A 20760-nucleotide genomic window follows, 5' to 3' on the forward strand; every position below is an offset into this window, starting at 1 on the left:
GAATAAAAATTTTATACCATCATTTTATTTAATATATTGTGAACAAGAAAAATTTCTCTTTTATGCTAATAAACCACTAGAATGATATTTGACTAACCAAAACACACACACACACACACACACACTCACTATTCTCTCTCATAGATACTTACTCATTCACTCACATTATGTTCTGGCTTTCACAAATGTCAAATCACCTACAATTATTTCCAACTCAAAGAGATGCTATAATGCCAAATCTAAGAAAGCTCTAATCAAAAATAAAACTGACTTTCCTACTCTAGTTACAGACTGTCAATAAAATCTGCTTCAATTTGCCCAAGTATTGGTCTTTTTTGGACTTCCATGATGTTCATAGATTCTTTAAAAATTTGTTCACCTGAACAATAAGTTCTTAAAATATGTCTGATGAACTAATCTCATTGATTAGAACTGACTTTTCTGAAGGATTTAAGGGGCCAGAGAAAATATGAAGAACCCTGCTAAATTATAGAAAAATATATTTTTGCATTAAAAGGATAAGCTTTAAAAGTTGACTTGTATTTGAATGACAATATGTGACGTGCATGCAAATATTATCCAGAATATCTGGGTTCTGATGTCAGAATTCAGGGAATCTGAATCCTAAGGTTCAAGTCAAACAGAAGTGAAAATTGTTTATTCTTTTAGATGCACAGGAAATGCACCTATTGTTGCTATATAGTCTATTCCTTCTGTAATTTCACTAATTCTTACTCATGCACTTACAGAAACCTTACTACTATATTCTGATACACATTTTTTAAACGATAATCCTGCAAAAACTAACAAATAAACACATGCCATCTCTGAAAAGGATCTTATAACTAAGAAAGACCACAAAAAAGTTCCTATCAAAATTTCAAGAACTTACTCAAAGCAGATATTGGAAACACTTGGTAAAACTGAAAAGAGAAATGCCAGTGATTGGAAACTGGAGGCAAAAAGGCCAGAAAATTTTATTTCCTGAATGTTGTATCTATATGAGATGATGAATGTTCACTAAACTTATTGTGGTCATCATATAAAAAAAAAAAAAAAAAAAAATTCTGCCAGTTAGGTGAATGAGCTGGCCATGGCTAAACTAAGAGCCAATGGTCTTTACTTGTCATCAGTATTTCCCAAATGACTCTTAATTCTGAGAGATACTGGGATTTTGTGGGAAGAAATAGTGAAGAAGAATATATATCTATGAGTAAGTATGTTAGGAAGTGATGATTCTCTAGGCTGTGGGCTTTCCAGGTGGTGCTAGTGGTAAAGAACCTGCCTGCTGATGCACAAGATGTATGAAACATGGATTCAAGTCCTGGGTCAGGAAGATTCCCTGGAGGAGGGCATGGCCACCCACTCCAGTATTGCCTGGAGAATCCCATGGACAGAGGAGCCTGGCGTGCTACAGTCCCTAGGGCCAAACAGACTCGGACACGACTGAAGCAACTTAGCACAAACATGCCCACACACATTTTGGTGACTCACCATGTACATGAACAGAATTAGGCTGTTGAGAAATAAATAATGGAGTAAAGAAATATGCATAAGCTGCTTTTAACCAAGTGTTTCTCAAATCTATTTGCATGTGGAGCCCTTTTTCTGCTGATGAATGCTGTTTGGGAAACCCCAAACCGCAATATTTATATACCATTAAAATATAAATGAAGCTATCAACAGAGCAAGAATACAGTAGAAAGCCAAAGATTACTTCTGACACTGAGTTAACAGAAAAATCCACTGATGTGCTTTATACTTGAAGCTGAGTGGGCCCAAAGTTACAGAGATCATGTAATTGAACCTGTGTTATTTGGGAATCAGAGCCCCATCCTTTTGTGAGGTGGAATGAGCTAATGTGTGTGCGTGCATGCTCAGTTGCTCAGTCATGTCTTGACTCTTTGTGACCACATGGACTGTAGCCCACCAGGCTCCTCTGTCCATGGGATTCTCCAGGCCAGAAGAAGTCCCTAAATGTACTTAGTCACTCAGTCATGTCTGACCCTTTGCAACCCCATGGACTGTAGCCTGCCAGGCACCTCTGTCCATGTGGATTCTCCAGACTAGAATACTGGAGTGAGTTTCCATGCCTTCCTCCAGGGGATCTTCCCAACCCAGGAATTGAACTGGGGTCTCCTGCATTGCAGGCAGATTCTTTACCAGCTGAGCTACCAGGGAAGCCCAAATGAGCTAATAGGGCCTACCAAATGTTGTCAACAGCATCACTGAACAGGTAGGGTACCAGGCTCAGTGCTCAAAGCTAGAAATCAAAATAGCACATCTCAGGATCAGCAAACTTCACCCTTACTGTTTTCCTTCTGAAGAGGAGACCTCAGGCACAGAGGCTTTGGTTCTGACAGGGGAGAGCTGGTGAAGCCCAAAGACAGACCCACAGCAGGATCCTTCTCCTCTTTTCTCCCGGTAGCCAGCTTGTATCCGAGACCCCAGCTCCCAGTGACGGCAGCAAGTGGAAGGAAAAGCAGGGAAGGGAGCAAGAATGAAGGCAAATTCCATCTCAGACCCCTGCTCTGAAGAATATAACTTACTTTCACTATCTAAATAGATATTAACATGGTAGAAAAAATCATTTTCAGCTATATTTATTGTCCTTTCGATTTTTCAATATTCTATCGAGTCATATTCAGGCTTCGTGGATTTGTACAGACAAAAAAAAAAATTTTGGTATGTGGACCTGACATAACTAATAACTAAGGAATATCAGGTTTTCTATTTTTAGATAGAATCAGCTGAAATTATTTTTGGAACTCAAATAGCTACAGTAGTAAATAATATTACAGGAGATGTTTCACTGCCCATCAGCAGTGAAAGAAAAGCTGTCATGAGAATATAGGCAGTGGCTTATTTAGTTTTCTCTATAACCTCCAGTCAGCTTCTTCCCAAAGAGGCTGCAGTTTTCATTCTCAAAAGGAGCAATGCCAATGCCAATAGACAGAATAGGAAAGAGGTTTTACAAAAGCAGAATTGCTTTATCAAAATAACACACACTAAACAAGTATTGCTTATGCAGTTCAATGAGTCTCATATATTTCCCTGCTCAGTTACAGGATCCATGAGTTTAAATAAAACATACTTGTAAAAACTGTTATTGAAACACGCAAACAGTTTTCTTACATTATGAGGCTAATTGATTTTTTTTAATGGACCATTCACTTGTTCCCTGACCCTAAAAGATTCTTTATTCTAGGCCTCTTGTACGTTGTAAATTCATTAGGACCAACCTAGTTCCCAGAAGTATTGCATCGTTAGAGGTAGAGATGCAGATTAAAAGCGAAGTGGAGAGGTGAACTGTGCCTTAGGCAAATTAATAATACAAGTGAAGCCATTATGTAAAACCATTGTTTGGCTGTAAAAATTTGACTATGCATTATAGAGGATTTTGGAAGACGTGGATAGAATTCTGCATTGAAACAGAGCAGTTCATCTTAAACTGCAAAAAAGGGAATATGAAAAATGGTGCAGATTAATGACACTCTTCCCCTAAGCTGGCATCCAGATAGGGAGAAGTATAATGTTTCTTCCTACCCATTAAATTATCCTCTAACTAAATCACATATTTGCCTGTGGATAAATCTGAATTCATACATTTACCTGGTACATACTCTTCCTTAAGGGATAAGAAAGTCTTTTAAGGTAGATGTTTATACTACTGAACACTTAAATGCCATACTCAAACACTGAGAACACTACGTGTCCTGTTCTAAAATAGTGAGTTTATTAAGTTTGGGGATGTCTAAATTGGTGAGGATTAGAGAGAGTCAGAAAAGCAAGAAAGGTGGAATGACTTTTTTTTTAATTGGAGAAGAACTGGAAGAATAGACTCAATTTTGTAAAATAGATTAAAAGTGCATATTTTTCCCCACTTACATATTTTATAAACTGCGAAGCTACAAATAGAGAATCACACCATTCCAGAAAAACACAAAAACATAACCCTCAGGGGTATAAGAAAGATGAATGAAAAATATCCAAACACGAGTCACTTCTGACAGAAAAGCCTGTCTTTTCTTTCTGTCCTAGTTAAGAATGAGATCAAAGGTGCCACAACTCTAGAATTATAGTAAGAATAGCCGACTTAGCTTTAGAGATGCTGGGTTACAACCCTAGCTATGGATGATATTTAGCTTTATAACCTTGATCAGAGTAACCTTTCATCCATTTCATTGGTCTGTGGGTCCCCACCATGAAATAATTCAACAGTAGATAACAATCTTTCAGGAAGAGATGGAGAAACATTTAAGTAAAAAATGTCACACAAAATATGATAGCAAAAGAGGAGGAGGAAAAAGATGTCTGCCTTCATAGGAAAACAACATAGTAAATAATCAATAGCCTCCTCAATTCTTACTAAAAATCAAAATATTTTAAATGATATGTAAAAACTCAAATAGTTTTATTTCCATATGAACATTTCTTTAAAATTATTACAATATACTATATACTCATAGGTGAATGAGACAGAATATTACATATTTTTGCCATTTTCAGTGATCGTTAATGCTGATTTATTTTCTCTTAATATCCATGCTCATATGCCCTACCATCTTCTATGCAAAGATCTTAACCAAAACCAATAAAATTCATTTCAATGCCACAAAGTAAAATAAGGTTTTTTTCTTTTAATTGTTTTTACATTGTATTCACCCAACCATCAGTATTTGGACTGACATAGAAAGATAAAATAAAAATAAATGTATAAAATACAATTTCATAAATAAATTTCTTTATATTAAAAAAAGAAAGAGTAGAAAGGAACAGAAGTGCCTCCCTTGAATGAGGTCCACCCAAATAACTGGAATCTACCTTTCCTGCTCCTGCTTCATCCGTACTCTCTCCTCTTCTGACGTAAGGGAGTCCTGTATTTTTATTTTACCCGTTTTCTCAATCTTGTCATCTTTTCGATGTTTGCCAAACCTGTTGATAACAAAAAATTCTAACTTGTCAATGTATACAAAATGCATTGTCATTCTCCTGGGATAAGACCTATGCACTCAACAAAGTGTGAGCATCCTCAAAATGAGGCCCCAATGCCTTCTGCCCAGTATTAATATTTTCAGACAGATTACTTTAATCCACTTTAATTGCAACTTTCCAGAGAAAAACCATCTTTGGAATTGGCCTCCATAGCTGTTTTTCTTTAGCCAACAGAAAAATAACAAAATCCTTATGGTTCATCCTTATTAAACACACAATCCATAAATGTATAGAACTGACTTCTGGAGGATAAAAATCTGCATCAGAGTGGGTTTCTCTTAGGACTACAGAATGAAAATCCACAAACATCGTTTTAATGATATCTTCACAAACAACTATTCTTTATTTTCACAGTCAGGTTTATTGGCAACATGTGTCATATTTTAAACGCTGACAAACAAGGTCATATTTGCAAGATTCAAAACAAAAAAGGATAATTTACATTCTGACCATACTTTGGGCTTATTAAACTGAAAGCTTTAAGGCAGTCTCAACAAATACTGTTCCTAAACTTGATGAAACGCTATTGCTGAACGTGGCATCTCTGACTTGGAAATCTGTATCCGATCAAAAACAAACATGAGGAACAAACATGTGATTCAAAAACAGTCCACACACATTTCCACAGATGGGCACGGAATTCTAGGCTTTCCAAGAAAACACTAATATTGTTCCCTTCTGTATCTGAAATGCCTCAGAAACCCCGGACTTGGTTTCCATTCTTTTTCCTGCTCTGTTGCTTTTTTCTACTTTTCTCTAGACCAGACCTTGTTGCCTGGAAGGCATGTGCTCCATCCCCAGAAATAACATTCATCTGGAGTGATTTGGTCACCAGATGTTTCAAAAAACAACTCTTTTATAGACAGTTACTCAACTACACATTCACAAGTATATAAGGTATATTGAGAATTCTCAATTGAGCACAAAGTAGGAATTTGGCTTATGGTGATAATCATACTGAAAAAGAGAAGAGTAAACGCGTAGGATCAAAGCTGACATAAAAGAGAGAGAAAAAAAATGTGACTTTGCTGGCAGTCCAGTGGTTGGACTTTGACTTCCAATGCAGGGGGCATGGTTTCAATCCCTAGTCAGGGAGCTAAGACCCCACAAGCCTCAAGGTGAAAACACCAAAGCATAAAACAGAAGCAATATTGTAACAAATTCAATAAAGGCTTTTAAAAAACTGGTTCACTTAAAAAAAAAATCTTTAAAAACAAACAAAAAAGAGACAGAAATCTCAATTACTAGAATGGTTGGGAGCATACATCTTTATATATATATATATATATATATATATATAAATGTGATTGCAAATATGCAGCATTGAGTACACGGGAATACCTCCTAAAGGTCACTAAAGTAACTAAAGTAACACTATGTTATAAATAAGTAAGGGAAAGCATTCTGAAAAGGTTAAAACAGAAAATAGTTAAAGCATCACCACCACTATTCCTTTAAAATTATCTGTATCATTAAATGGCATTGAAAACTGCCTGTGAAATTAACTTTCACAAAGCAAACATATCCCTAAATTTTAATGTTATTTAGAAATTAGAAGATCATTTCCATTGCAAAAAGCAAACAAAACAAAACAAAACCTCCCTAGAAACCTAAGCCCAGAAACTAATGACTTCTTACAAGGCAGAAATATGTAGCATGCTTTTAAAACTAATAAATACAAAGCTTTAAAAATAAAAAAACTTTCTCTTTCCTTTGTTTTTGTCAATATATCAATAATGCCTAGGAGGTAAACATAATGAGTATTTTTGTGGTTGTTGTTCAGTCTCTAAGTCGTGTCCGACTGTGAACCCAAGGACTGCAGCGTGCCAGGCTTCCCTGTCCTTCACTAACTCCCAGAGTTTGCTCAAATGCATGTCCATTGAATCGGTAAAGCCATTCAACCATCTCAGCCTCTGTTGTCTCCTTCTCCTCCTGCCTTCAATCTTTCCCAGCACCAGGGTCTTTTCCAAGGAGTCAGTTCTTTGCATCAGGTGGCCAAAATATTGGAGCTTCAGCTTCAACATCAGTCTTCCAATGAATATTCAGGCTTGATTTCCTTTAGGACTGACTGGTTTGATCTCCTTGCTGTCCAAGGGACTCTCAAGAGTCTTCTCCAGCACCACAATTTGAAAGTATTAATTCTGCAGTGCTCAACCTTCCTTATAGTTCAACTCACATCCATACATGACTACTGGAAAAAAACATAGCTTTGACTGTGCCGATCTTTGTCAGCAAAGTGATGTCTCTGCTTTTTAATATGCTGCTAGGTTTGTCATAGCTTTTCTGCCAAGGAGCAAGCGTCTTTTAATTTCGTAATGACCATCTTGATAGAATGAATTAACAAAAGAGCAAACTAAAACAACTGACACATCTCAGGAGGAGCCATCATCTAAAACATAATGTTCATTCATTTGACAGAAATTTATTGAGCATCTACAAGGGGTTCAGGGAAGAGTGCAGGGCTGGACAAATTAATTTGTGTGTCGTCAGCATGTAGATGTTATTTAAAGCCCATGTGAATCCCATTGTGAAAATTCTGCAACACTGAGGCATCTGGAAATATAAAAGGCATTAAATTCTAACTTTAAGAAAAATGTCAAGTTCACATCTTAATGCATGACATTTGCTTATAACAGGGATTCCTAAGGTAAATCATTTAATCATTTAGTTTCTCAGTTCATAAATACCCTTGAAATATTACATTGTCACCGTATTGACCTGTTTCTTTTGTGGTGCTGGTTCTCATTCTGGATTATATACATTCAATCCTGTATCATATTTGAGAAATACTACCATGGCACCAGCAATATCATCTACCTGAACCAAAGTGAAAGTGGAAGTTGCTCAGTTGTGTCCAACTCTTTGCAACCCCATACAGTCCATGCAATTCTCCAGGCCAGAACACTGGGGTGGGAAGCTTTTCCCTTCTCTAGGGGATCTTCCCAACCCAGGGATCGAACCCACGTCTCCCACAGTGCAGGCAAATTCTTCACCAGCTGAGCTATAAGGGAAGTCGAAGAATACTGGAGTGGGTGGTACAGCTTAGTCTTACAAGAGTCTGCCCTTTGAGTTAATAATCCAGGAGAAAACTGAGGTGCTTGACTTCTCCATGGTTTAAAGCAGTTTAGCTATTTTCAGTCCCAATCTAACACTGAGTTTAATTAGCTATTGTTAAAATATTTTTTTTCAAAAGGTCTTTGTCCTATTTTGTTAAGAAAGTTTCTGTTTTCTAACTCAGTCTACCAACTTTTAGTTTTTTTTATCTAAAATACACGATTAAAAAGAAAAAAAAACTGTGAATCCAAACTCATATTTAAGAACTGCATTTTTCTTTAACTGTATTTGTTGTCAAAATATTAGTTTCCTAGGCTGCCTGCTGGGGCTTCTCAGGTGGCTCAGTCAGGAGACACAGGTTCAATCCCTGGGTTGGGAAGATCCCCTGGAGAAGGCAATGGCTACCCACTCAAGTATTCTTGCCTGGAAAATCCCATGGACAGAGAATACCAGTGGGCTACCAGTATTTGCATCCATGGGGTAGCAAATAATCAGACACAAACTTAGCGACAGACTTTTTTTTACTTTTCAGGCTGCTGCCAATCATCAGAATATAGTATTTTATTATTTGTAAATTTATTATCAAACTGCTATACTTTCCTTTTTAAAATTATAGATTCAAATTAATATAGGAAAAAAGTGAATGAACCATAGATAAAATGTGTATAGGTTAGCTTTTGGACATTTCCCTTCATGCCTGCTTTAATTAATAAATTATGTGATTTCTTTAAGGCATACTATAAAAGCATAGCACATTACTTGATAATTGGAGTAAAAACGGATCCCTCAGCTGTAATTTTTTGACAGAAGGAAATAAAGACTGTAAATGAAAAAAAAAATACACCAACCATTCTACAGTATAAAAAGAAAGAAAAAAAACAGGTAGCTATATCCTCATCACTCTAATTGCCAATCTATTCTAGTGTTCATCTTAATTTACAGTTGCTTAATTCTTCCTGAAAGAGGGACAGAGAGGTCATCGAGAAATTCCAGCCACACTTATACTCACACAGTCAGCTTCAGAGTTGAAATCAGTAATCAACCTATGAAGACAATCATTTAATAGCAAGATGCTTAGAAACTTGGAGGACATCAATTACATTTATTTTATTATCTTTGAAAAGCCACCAATGAATTTCAACTAGGTCATTTTCCAAGGAACAGAATAACTGAAAAAAATATTTTGTTAATAATATGTCCAGGAAGTAAACCCATTCCCAGGAAAGAATCAGTCTCACGAACTGCCTTCTGACTACCCCATACATATGTTCAAAGAGAAATCACCACCACTTCTGGAAGAATTTGTTGGGTAAATCTTATGATATATTAATACAGTACAATGACCTTTATTTGTTTTTAATAGGGACAAAAAGACAAATAGAGAGCTTGAGAAAAAATTGATAGGGAAAAATTTCTCTATTGGTACTGCCCTATAGAGACAAAAGGTGCAATGAAAAAAAAATGCCAACAAGCCACCGAAGTCTCCTTCACAGAAAGATACGGTGGATGAGCCCGTCTTATCAGAGTGAAATTGACTGCTTAAACATATGGCTTTCTTCACAAAGCATACAGCAATGCTTTCATTCAGCTAAAGTAATCTCCACGTAATCTGCTAAATGGGTTCCACCATGACGCACTACAAATGAGATCACGGCTGTCTGCCAGATCAGCCATATATATTATTACTGCAAAGGGTGATGGGCAAGATGTGCGCTTGTTGATGAATGGAGGAAAAAAAAGCAAAACCCACAAACCAACAGTCACAATGGCTTGCAACCAAATTCTGTTGTTTTTTTACAGAAAGAGCTGTCGTGGGAAATTAACTACTGTAAGACGTTTGTGCTTTTCAACCAACATTTCGGTTTTTAGGAAATTAACCTCATTCTCTCTGTGGTATGAATAACACTGAACTCTTCCTATATTTTATACTGCTACTAAAATCAGAGATATTTTTTTAATTGGACAATAATTGCTCTGCAATATTGTGTTGGTTTCTGCCATACATCAACATGAATCAGCCACAAGTTTTCATACATCCCATCCCTTCTAAACCCCTCCCATCTCCCTCGCCATCCCACCCCTCTAGGTTGTCAGAGCACTGGGTTGGGTTCCCTCACACAGCCAAATTCCCATTTGCTCTCTATTTTACGTATGGTAATGTACATGTTTCCGTACTATTCTCTCAATTCGTCGCCCTCCTCCTTCCCCCATTGTGTCCCCAAGTCTGTTTTCTATGTCTGCATCTCCATTGCTGCTAAGTCGCTTCAGTCGTTCGGACTCTGTGCAACCCCACAGACGGCAGCCCTTCAGGCTCCCCCGTCCCTGGGATTCTCCAGGCAAGAACACTGGAGTGGGTTGCCACTTCCTTCTCCAATGCATGAAAGTGAAAAGTGAAAGTGAAGTCGCTCAGTCATGTCCAACTCTTAGCGACCCCATGGACTGCAGCCCACCAGGCTCCTCTGTCCATGGGATTCTCCAGGCACGAGTACTGGAGTGGGTGCCGTCGCCTTCTCCTCTGCTCTCCTGCAAATAGGTTCATCAGCACCATCTCTCTAGACTCCATATGCATGTGTTAATATACAATATTTGTCTTTATCTTTCTGAATTACTTCACTTAGTACAATAGGCTCTAGTTTCATCCTCCTCAAAATCAGAGATCTTAAGGAGGGACTAGACTGAACGATAACACACAACAGGCTGCTATAAAGAAAATAAAACGAGTTTTGTAATGAAAGGGTTTGTCCTAACATCATGCTTGAAAACACAAGAGGAAAAAGAAAGTCTTAAATCTGCTGCCATACTTAAAAATCAACACACAGACTAACTAGAACCAATTAACTTGTAAGTTTTGAGGAATAATTTTTAAAAGAAGATTTTCTTGCAAAAACCTCACTGAAATGTCACCTAGAAATCTGGTATTTCTCACTGCTAATTACCGAGGTCTTCATGTCTAAGGAGTGCTTTGCTATAAAGATTTGTCTTCCTATTTACCCTGAGAAATGTATAGGTTAAATGATGCGACTTGGCTGAGGAGAGAAGTGAAAATGGCAGACATTCAGTACCAGCTACCAGAAGCCTTGTGCACCCACACCCCAAGCGACCCTGTCCCCAGCCAATAGCAAGTCCTGCACTGGTGCGGGCAACATGTCATCTGACTCCATCGCCTGCCCTTCATTTCTGCATATGCTTTGCCCTTCATTTCTGCATACTTGCACCATTATGTGCTTTAATCACTTCCTTTCTCCAGGAACTCGGTATCTCTTTCTGGAAATTTCCAGTTTCTGGCAGACACCTGTGCGGTACAGCCATTGTGCTACACCATCTTTGAACACTGCTTGCTATAACAATGTGCCAGGGCCCTAAGGATCCCTGGGAGATGCCAGCTACCCAGTGGGCCAAGTTCAAGAACCTGTAAAGCAAAACTGAAGACTCTGTCCTGCTTCCTGCATCACCATGAGAAACCTGCATGCCTTGGGCAAGGCACATGTTCACACAAGCAAAATCACCTCACCAGCATTTAACCTCATTCTTCTGTAGTCCTTTGAGTCGTGTGAAAAAACTGAAAGTGTTAGTCACTCAGTTAGTCCAACTCTTTGCCACTCCTTGAACTGTAGCCCGCCAGGCTCCTCTGTCCCTGGAATTCTCCAAGCAAGAACATGGAGTGGGTGTAGCTATTCTCTTCTCCAGGGGATCTTCCCAACCCAGGGATTGAACCTGGGTCTCCTGCATTGTAGGTGGATTCTTTACTGTCTGAAACACCAGGGAAGCCCCCTTTGAGTCATACTTTTCGTAAATGGGTTTAGATCCAAGTTTCTCTAGAAGCTCTTTTTCGATTGATTCTGGTACAATCTTTCCCCACATTCTTGGTATGAGCAGTGACTTCCCTCAATTTAACTTGCCTTAAAGTCCTAAAAATCAACTTCTCTAAACTTTAGCTGAAGAAAATAAACATCTAGCCATGTGTCTCTGCAGGCTGTTCTGTGCATTCCTGTCCCAGTGCACTGAAGCTCTATGTGCATATCTATCTGAAGACAGAGGCCCTGAGATGAGTCCACCTTGTCTGATGTCTTCATCTGACAGTCAAGGAAACTGACGCCCAAAAGGTATGCACTCAGAGCTGTCCAAAGTCAGCGTGCAAGGAAGGAGCAGAGTTCAAGTTGCCTCACTGAGTTTAAGAGACCCTGGGGGCTCTGAACTTGGGCCCTCTAGAGAAAATGAAATCCCCAGACCAGTGAAGTTCACTCTGTAAATCCTATGTGAGATGTATAATTGAGCACCTGTTGAAGGCTTTTTTGCTCATTTAATTACACTTAACTAGAATTTATTGAATTCTTCTTTATGTACTTGATCTTATTGATCCCCACAACCAGCATATTAGATAGGTATTCTAGCCTTCCTGTTTAGGGAAAACCTCAGGAAGCAAAGGGGGATTTAGTGATTTAACAGGTCATCTAGCAACTAAGAGCCATGCCCTGGTGGCTCAGTGGTAAAGACTCCACCTGCCAGCGCAAGAGACGCAGAAGATTGGGTTCGATCCCTGGGTCAGGAAGATCCCCAGAAGGAAGAAACGGCAAGCCGCTCCAGTATTCTTGCCTGGGAAATCCCATGGACAGAGGAGCCTGGCGGGCTACAATCCATGGGGTCACAAAGAGTCGAACACGACTCAGTGACTGAGCACACACAGAATACAGAAAATCTGGGGCTTGCCAGATAGCGCTAGTGCTCAAGAACCTGCCTGCCAATGCAGGATATGTAAGAGATGTGGGTTTGATCCCTGGGTTGGGAAGATGCCCTGGAGAAGGAAATGTCAACCCACTCTAGTATTCTTGCCTGGGAAACCCCATGGACAGAGGAGCCTGGCAGACTACAGTCCATGGGGTTCACAAAGAGTTGGACATGACTGAGCACACATGCAGTCTAGCCACTAAGCAGCAAAGCCAGGACTCCAGCCTAAGGCTCTCTTTATAACCACACTCAGCCACCTCCAAAGCTTTAGGAACCAAAGACAGCTAGCCACTCTATGCCTTTGTACTGAAAGTAGTTGGTTCAAACATCTTCATTGAAGTTACTGAGACAAATCTTGCTTTGCCAGCAGCAAGGAGGTCCAGGAGACATTGTTCCCAAATGAACTTTTCTATGGAGGCCAGGAGTCCAGACTCAAGGTCAAGAACTGCTCCTTGAGTTTGGGGGAGAATGGATACACCTCTATGTAAGGCTGAATCCCTTTGCTGTCCACCTGAAACTATCACAGCATTGTAAATCGGCTATACTCCAACACAAAATAAAAAGTTTAAAAAAAAGGGGGGTGGGTCTGATCCTAACCATTGGAAAGGATCACACCAACGGCCACATCCCCATCTCTAGAACATTCCAACATTTCTAAGTGCAATGACTCTAGAAGTCAAAGCGGTCTGCGTGACACATGCAAATCCTGCCAGGCAACAGCAGAAGCGGGTCAAATCACCCAAACCCAATCAGAGGGTAAAATAGCAACAAGTCACTGGGTGTACTTCTCTGTATAATAATGGGTTCATGGTGTCTGGCCCTATTTTTTTTTTTTTTTTTTTTGCCTCAGCCTCCATTTTATCAATGAGAAAAAAAAATCCTTTCCGACTTTCCAATGTATCTTTCCAATACAGGATCTTTCATATTTTAGTGACATTTAAAGAAATTGCTACCATGATCATGTACTGATTTGCTCAGCAGTGGTTTGTGGTGATGCTAGATGAATCAGGGAAGACAGATCTGATTAGGAAAAGCAGAAAAAGCTCCCATTTAGGCAAAAAACATCTTGGTAATCAACCATGATGAGAAGCAGCCCTGGAAAGTGTACATGACAACTCGATAGTGCTTTTGTCAAATAGGATGCTGTTTTAAGCCAGTGCAGTGTAGCGGGGGTTCTCTTTAAAAGGAAATTCACAAACTTGAGGATCATTATTTGATTGTGTACGGTTTTCATCAGCGCTAGTCTGATTAGATTTAATAAACGAAATTTGTGTTGCTTGGAATCCAGGAAAAAAATAGGTGACTTTTTTTTTTTTTAAAGAAAACATAGCTTTTACTCAACCAAGCTAGAACAGCCTTCAGAAATGAGATGGTCCCTTAATGGACAACGTGCCCTTCTTGGGACTCCCACTAAGTGTCCTTACAAGCACGTTTCCCCTGTGGGGCTTGTGTTATTAAATCAAGGATGCCCAGATATGCCTAGTAACCCGACACTGCAGGAGTCCTGGAAGGATACAGACCAGGAAATAGTAAAGCAATTAAGAAACTGAGCCTAGCACAGTATCAATTTTTACTTTACCAGCATCATCATAAACTCCAAAGATTTTAAAAACCAAACCAAACACACATACACACACACACACACACACACACACACGCACCAGAAAGCGTGAGATCCAGATATAAAGTCTTAAGGGGGGAAAAAAAAAGCAAGCACAGTAATCTTTCAAAACATAAGATGACTACATAAATAACCTGAAATAATATTCATAATCCATATGTGGAGGCATTCAAGTCAAATGACAGGAGATGGGTGAAAGTGTATCTTAATTATGATGTTAAAGCTTCCCTGACATCAGCTAGTTCATGGACCACACAATATATTTTCTGTAGTAAATAAACTCCCTCTTTGTAAAAAGGGGTCAATCAGTAATGACTGCTCCATACAGGGTTTTTATAAGGTTTGATATACTTTATTTTTTTTCAAAACATACCCACACAGGCAATCAAACCACATTAACCCAAAACACCAAAAATGCAAATACAAAGTAATTTGTTTCCCCTCCTAGCTACTACACTGACTTTATAATGAATTATATCTATATACATACACACACACATACGCACACTTAAATAAGGTAACAACAAGAGACAATTCTGATTTTTCTAAATGCTTAATTTGGCACTGAAATCAGTCATGTCCACTTTACATGATTTTTGAGAGAGTCTTCCAGCCAACTACTTCTCTGAATCCTTTCTTTACCACTGTGCTCTTAATTCTTGCATGGTTCATTTTAATGCATTATTGTTTCATAATACAATACTACAAATTGCAAATTACATTTGGCTCAAGGAGTGATTATGAAAAACACCATCACTGCTGCCTTTGCTCGAATAACTCTGATAATAATGAGAGACTGATTGAGCACTAAGCAGTCCAAGTGATGAGAAGGGTCAATTTGAACATTTCTATTAAGCTTCTTTTGTTAAACCCAACACTTTGCCAGGTTAGAGGCAAATAATCATACCCTACATCTGGTTACCATGGTTTTCCTTTTCCTAAAGCATCAGAACAATTTAGTAAGTGGTACTGCCCCAAAGGCAATTCCTCAAATGCTAATAAGACCTAAGTCAAAAAACACATCTATGTAACAGGCACTTGAGAGAAGAAAAGGTAAGAGAGAATGATACTTTACTGCACACACTTTTTTTTTTTTTTTTTTCCTTCTATTAGGACAAAGAATCTGGAGTATTTAGTAACAAAGATAGATAATCCCAATAATTTCTGTTACCCTCTGCCTATTTGATACTCACCCTGGTATCTGGGTTATACATGCTTAGAAGCGAATGCAAACACATGCATACAGCTTCAGGGTATCTTTTTTGAGTCAGAAATACTCACCATCAATTAAATATGTATTGCGATTCAAATTCAATGCTTTGACACTTGATAAGAGATACCTAATGAAAGGGCCAGCTTAAGCCCCTTCCATTATATTGTGATGTTTACTGAGTAAATGAGAGATGCAAAGAGAGAGAGATAATGTGGTCATTGGAGTTTGGGTGGAGGGGCAGGGAGAGGAAGGAAACAGATTTTTGGATAGCTCCCGGAAACTTTGAAAGATGAGAACTTCCCCAAAGAGCTCATTATCTATAAAGTGAAGGTGTCAGTCAGCACTTTTTTCTGTCGATGATAGGAAACAGTTTCTGTTGATTCACATTTGAGAATGCTCTCTGCAGAATAAATTAGGACACAGAGCTTTTCATTTTTTATCTTTCAGTGGATTTGCATATTCAAATTTAACATTAAGGAGCTGACATGTCCTTTTAAGGCCCAATAGGGCTGTGCAGGCAAATAACCAGGAGCTGGTGGTGGTGGTTTAGTCGCTAAGTTGTGTCTGACTCTCGCGACCCCGTGGACTATAGCCCGCCAGGCTCCTCTGTCCATGGGATCTCCCAGGCATGAATACTGGAGTGGGTGGCCATTTCCTTCTCCAGGGGATCTTTCTGATCCTGGAATCCAACCCGGTGTCTCCTGCATTACAGGCAGATTCTTTAGCGACTGAGCTATGAGGGAACCCCCACCAGGAGCTGGAGGCCACACCTAATTCTTAGGCCTAGAAAAACAAGCAGGCGCCCTCAGAGGGTGCAGCTCCCCAGGCCTTGGTGCCCACACTCACCGTCTACTGACTCACACCACCCTCTTAAAGAACAAAGCATCAAGGTCACGTATTTGGTTAAAATCAGTGTTCTTACTGGGTCCTGGTGAGTCTGCACACATGGAAGATGGTCACACAGCACCAAAAAATGGCAAATGGCTAGAAAAGATTCTCCATCCTTCTGTGCTGCGGCTTCGTTCTATCAGGAAGCACAGCGCTGAGTACTGTTTATGACTCAGTGTGGTAAAAACCCAGCTGGTAACTAGGATCCACAAACTAGGGATGGGTTCAGGGACTGAAGGCAGGCACTTAGGAGGAAGAGGCGTGTTTAGGGACTCAACCCCAGGCAGCATGCTCCTCCTGGGAAGGGCAATGTGAAATCCAACAATTGGTCAACTACCCCATTTTCCCCATATTTGGCTGAAGAGTTCAATAAGCATTCCGATATAAAACTTGTAGATTTGTGCCCTGGCCTGGAACTCCTCTCATCCCAGCTCACTCCCACCTCCTAAGAGCTGTCACGTCTGTCTGCATTGCCTGCTGTGTGGTCTGAGGATCCAGGACACTCTGGCAGACACATGGCAAAAGTGGGGCTCCGTCACAACACATGTGTGTGTCCAACCAACGTTTCTGGAATCGAAGCCAACACCACTCACATCGGTTTAAATTCCCAAGTTGCCTCATTTACAGCTGCTGTTATAGGATATCATCATGTTGCTTTTCCTGGGTTGACGCTCAATCTGTCTGGTCTAAACTAGTATAATCATGGTACATTAGTAAACCTCACTTCATTGAGGTCAACACACATACACACTCCTCCTTGGAAGGGTAGCTCCAATTTGGTAGGGAAAGGAAATACCCCTAGTTGAGATAAAACTATTTTCCCCAGCCTCTTTCAAAAAGAAGAGAAGACATTAGTTAAGAGCATGCCACTGGAGCCAGATTCCTGGGTCAGAATCCCAGCTTTGCCTGTCACTAGCTATGTGACTCCCTACGCTTGGCCAAGTTGCTGAATCTCTTGGCTAAAAAGCAACCACCCTCACAGCTTCATTTTGAGAATGAAGTGAATTATACATTCACTGTGTGTTGGCACAATAAAGCACTCAGTACATATTAACTATTTTATTATCATTGTTAGTCTTTATTTCTGGCTTACAAAAATTGATGGCACTTCCAGAAAGATCCTTAAAAAGGGGGCTGCCTCCACTAGCAGCTGCCTCTTCCCCTTCCTGCTTCTTCCTGCTTAGAATTCTCATACGACACCCAGAGTTGTCACCACGAAGTGACAGTGAGGACAGAAATACATGTTGGGAGATTCGTGTTCACAGCAGCACTATACACAACAGCCAAAAGATAGATGCAAGTGAAGTGTCTGTGGATGAGGAAAATGGGGTCTATACACACAATGGAATATTATTCAACCTTAAAAAGGATGGACATTCTGACATGTGTAACATGTTTGAAACTTAAGGACATTATGCTAAGTGAAATCAGCCAGTCACAAAAAGATAACACTGTATGATTCTACTTATATGAAATATCTCGAGTAGCGAAGTTCAGAAAGACAAAAAGGTAGATCAGTGGTTGCTAGGGATGGGAGATGGAGAATGGGAAATTACTGTTTCAAAAGGACACAGTTTGCATTTTACAAGACCAAAAGACTTCTGGAAATGGATGGTGCTGATGGTTGCCCAACAAGGTGAAGATGGTTAAGATGGAGCCAAGACATGTAAGCAACCTAAATGTCCATGGGCCGATACATGAATAAAGAAGTGGGAGGGTGTGTGTGTATACACGTGTGTGCAGGCACAATGGAATATTATTCATCCATAAAAAGGATGAAACTCTGCCAACTGTAGCAAAATGGATGAACCTAGCGATTAGCACATTAAGTCAGACAAAGACAAATACCATATGATATACTTATATCTGCAATCTAAAATACATGATACAAATGTACAAATGAACTGGTCAGAAACAGACTCACAGACATAGAAAACAAGCTTATGGTTACCAAAGGGGATGAGGAGAGGGGAGGTATATTGGGAGGTATGTTATAACTGAATCACTTTGCTGCACAATTGAAGCTAATACAACACTGTACATTAACTATATACTTCAATGAAATTTTTTTAAATGGTTAAGAGGGTAAATGTTATACTTTGCCACAATTTAAGAAATAAAGAAATATACATTAAGGATGGCTGAATAAAAAAGGAGGTACTGACAGTGCTGACACTCTGGGACCACATAAAGTCTTGGTCAATCTTCAGACTTCTTTTAGAGAAAAATAAGCAGTGTCTTGTTACAACCATAGTTACTTGGGTCTGTGCTATAACCAGAACAATTTCTCCCAGAAAAAATCATGGAGGTGAGGAGCAAAGAAAATTTCCTTTCAGGGATTTGGCTTCCCCAACAGAGGATCTTTGTAAAAGATCCCATCTTCATGTCAGTACCTCAGCTGGTTGGGTCCTACAGTTCCCAGCAACCAACTTTCTCCAGACATCTCCCCCCACAGTCAGTCCACAGTGGCCAAGGAACAGCAGGATGGAGACAACAGCCTTCCAAAAGAGAATGAGCAGAACTAACTGAGAACCAAAAACCCACCAATCAGAGCCTCTTCGATTCAGGCCAACACCACCATTCCAGCTGACAAAGACTTCTCAGCAGATAAACAAGAAGAAAACAACATTCCCTGAGTCAGAATGATTTCATTTCCCTTCATTGTTCCTGAGGCTATGTGGGCATTTCTCCAGTTGGGGTGCAAAAATGCCTTCACACACTTCTTTTTATTTGGCTGTTAATAGAATTTCTCTCTAATCAGATGGCTACCTCTCAGCTGTGTGTATTTAGGACAGTGGAGGATACTTCTAGAAGAAAATATCCTTTTCCATTACAGACCCAGGATACTAGGAAATAATATGAAAATTCTATAACTCCTACCTCACAAGAATAATAATGTTCAAAGGAGTTTTGCCAGACTAAATAGACAAGTAGGGGTCGACTCTAAGACAAAAGGCATAAAACTTTGACAGTGAAGATAATAAGACCCATATGGATAAAATTATATTTAAATACGGGACCTTTCAGAAAAAAAGAGTTCCATAGGAAAAATGTTATATATTTTTCTATCTGTTCATTAAAGTTGAGAAGACAGATCTAAAAGCTTTGAAAAAACCTTTTCAAGCATCACAATGGTTTCTAACTATGACCAAACAGTAGCTAACTGGTTAATTTCCTGCTCCTTAAAAATTAGTTTATAATATCTTATTACTGAATTATAAAAGAAGGCAAAATTGTGTCACAGCAGGAAATACACACATAATTCTACACTTTCCTGGGAAATATATTTCCAGAAAGAAATCTAGTTGCAGCATTTTTGAATGCAACAATGGCTATCAAGTCCAGAATACACAGATTGATTTGTGATATTAAAAAATGCATGTAAAAAATAACATAAAGGTTCTTAACAAAGGATGCATAGGCAGAAAACAGCCAGGAACCCTTCAGGAAAGGTCTACAAACTAAATAAAATCACAGGCACTATTCTATATACCAATTCAATGGTCTATATAAACCATTAATAGCTTGAACATACCTAAACTTCATACGCTCTTGAATGGAACATGAAACATGAGCCGTGTGGCCTTGAAAAGCAAAGATATCTGCAAATCACAGTTTATTAAATTTTCTTTGAAGCCACGGAAAAGGCAGAACTCATAAATATTAGGGAAATCAGTCCTGGGAAAACACAGTCTGAAAATGAATGCATTGTAGAGTGAGGACTCCTGATATGTATGTCGTAATGGTTAAATATCACAATATTTAAAAAAGAAAAAACCTTGCACACAAGGTAATTTTAGAGCTGGTGTCTTGATGAAGCAAGCGATTTTTTCCAACCCCAGGCCTTGTTTTGCAAGCTGGAGGGAGAGAAAGCTGGAGGCGGTCCTATTGTTACTTAGCATCTGAGTCCTCAGGGTCCACCCTCTCTGGTCCTGTGCACGGCAGCCCCACTACTGCCAACAGGAGGGGACAGGGCAGAGACAGAGATGATAAGTTCTCCCATCTCTGAAGGAAAAAGAGATCCCATAGTCAGCAAAATCATTGCATCACTCTATTCCTCCTTCCTCCAATTACATTTTGGTAATAACTTACTTTTTAAAAAAAGTTAATTTCTCATATCCTAATTTCTATGAAGAGTGAAAGTCACTCAGTCATGTCTGACTCTTTGCAACTCCATGGGCTATATAGTCCATGGAATTCTCCAGGCCAGAATACTGGGGTGGGTAGCCTTTCCCTTCTCCAGGGGATCTTTCCAACCCAGGGA

The 20760-nt window shown here is 39.3% G+C and overlaps 1 protein-coding gene across 47 annotated transcripts in view; it reads right to left on the bottom strand.

Moving 5' to 3' along the window:
- PARD3 (par-3 family cell polarity regulator) overlaps nt 1-20760 on the bottom strand; it is a 579141-nt gene that overhangs the window by 147735 nt on the left and 410646 nt on the right. For 44 of the 47 annotated variants that reach the window (XM_086334618.1, XM_086334607.1, XM_086334597.1 and 41 more), the window contains one exon: nt 4825-4935. The exons of the other annotated variants lie outside the window; for them this stretch is intronic. In XM_086334618.1, coding sequence (XP_086190744.1) covers nt 4825-4935 — 111 coding nt within the window. The remainder of the gene's footprint in view (nt 1-4824; nt 4936-20760) is intronic. 47 annotated transcript variants of the gene reach the window in all.

Source organism: Bos grunniens, chromosome 13 (genome assembly GCF_055505025.1).
Source record: "Bos grunniens cultivar Pamir isolate PY7600 chromosome 13, Bosgru_T2T1.0, whole genome shotgun sequence".
Classification (NCBI taxonomy): Eukaryota; Metazoa; Chordata; class Mammalia; order Artiodactyla; family Bovidae; genus Bos; species Bos grunniens.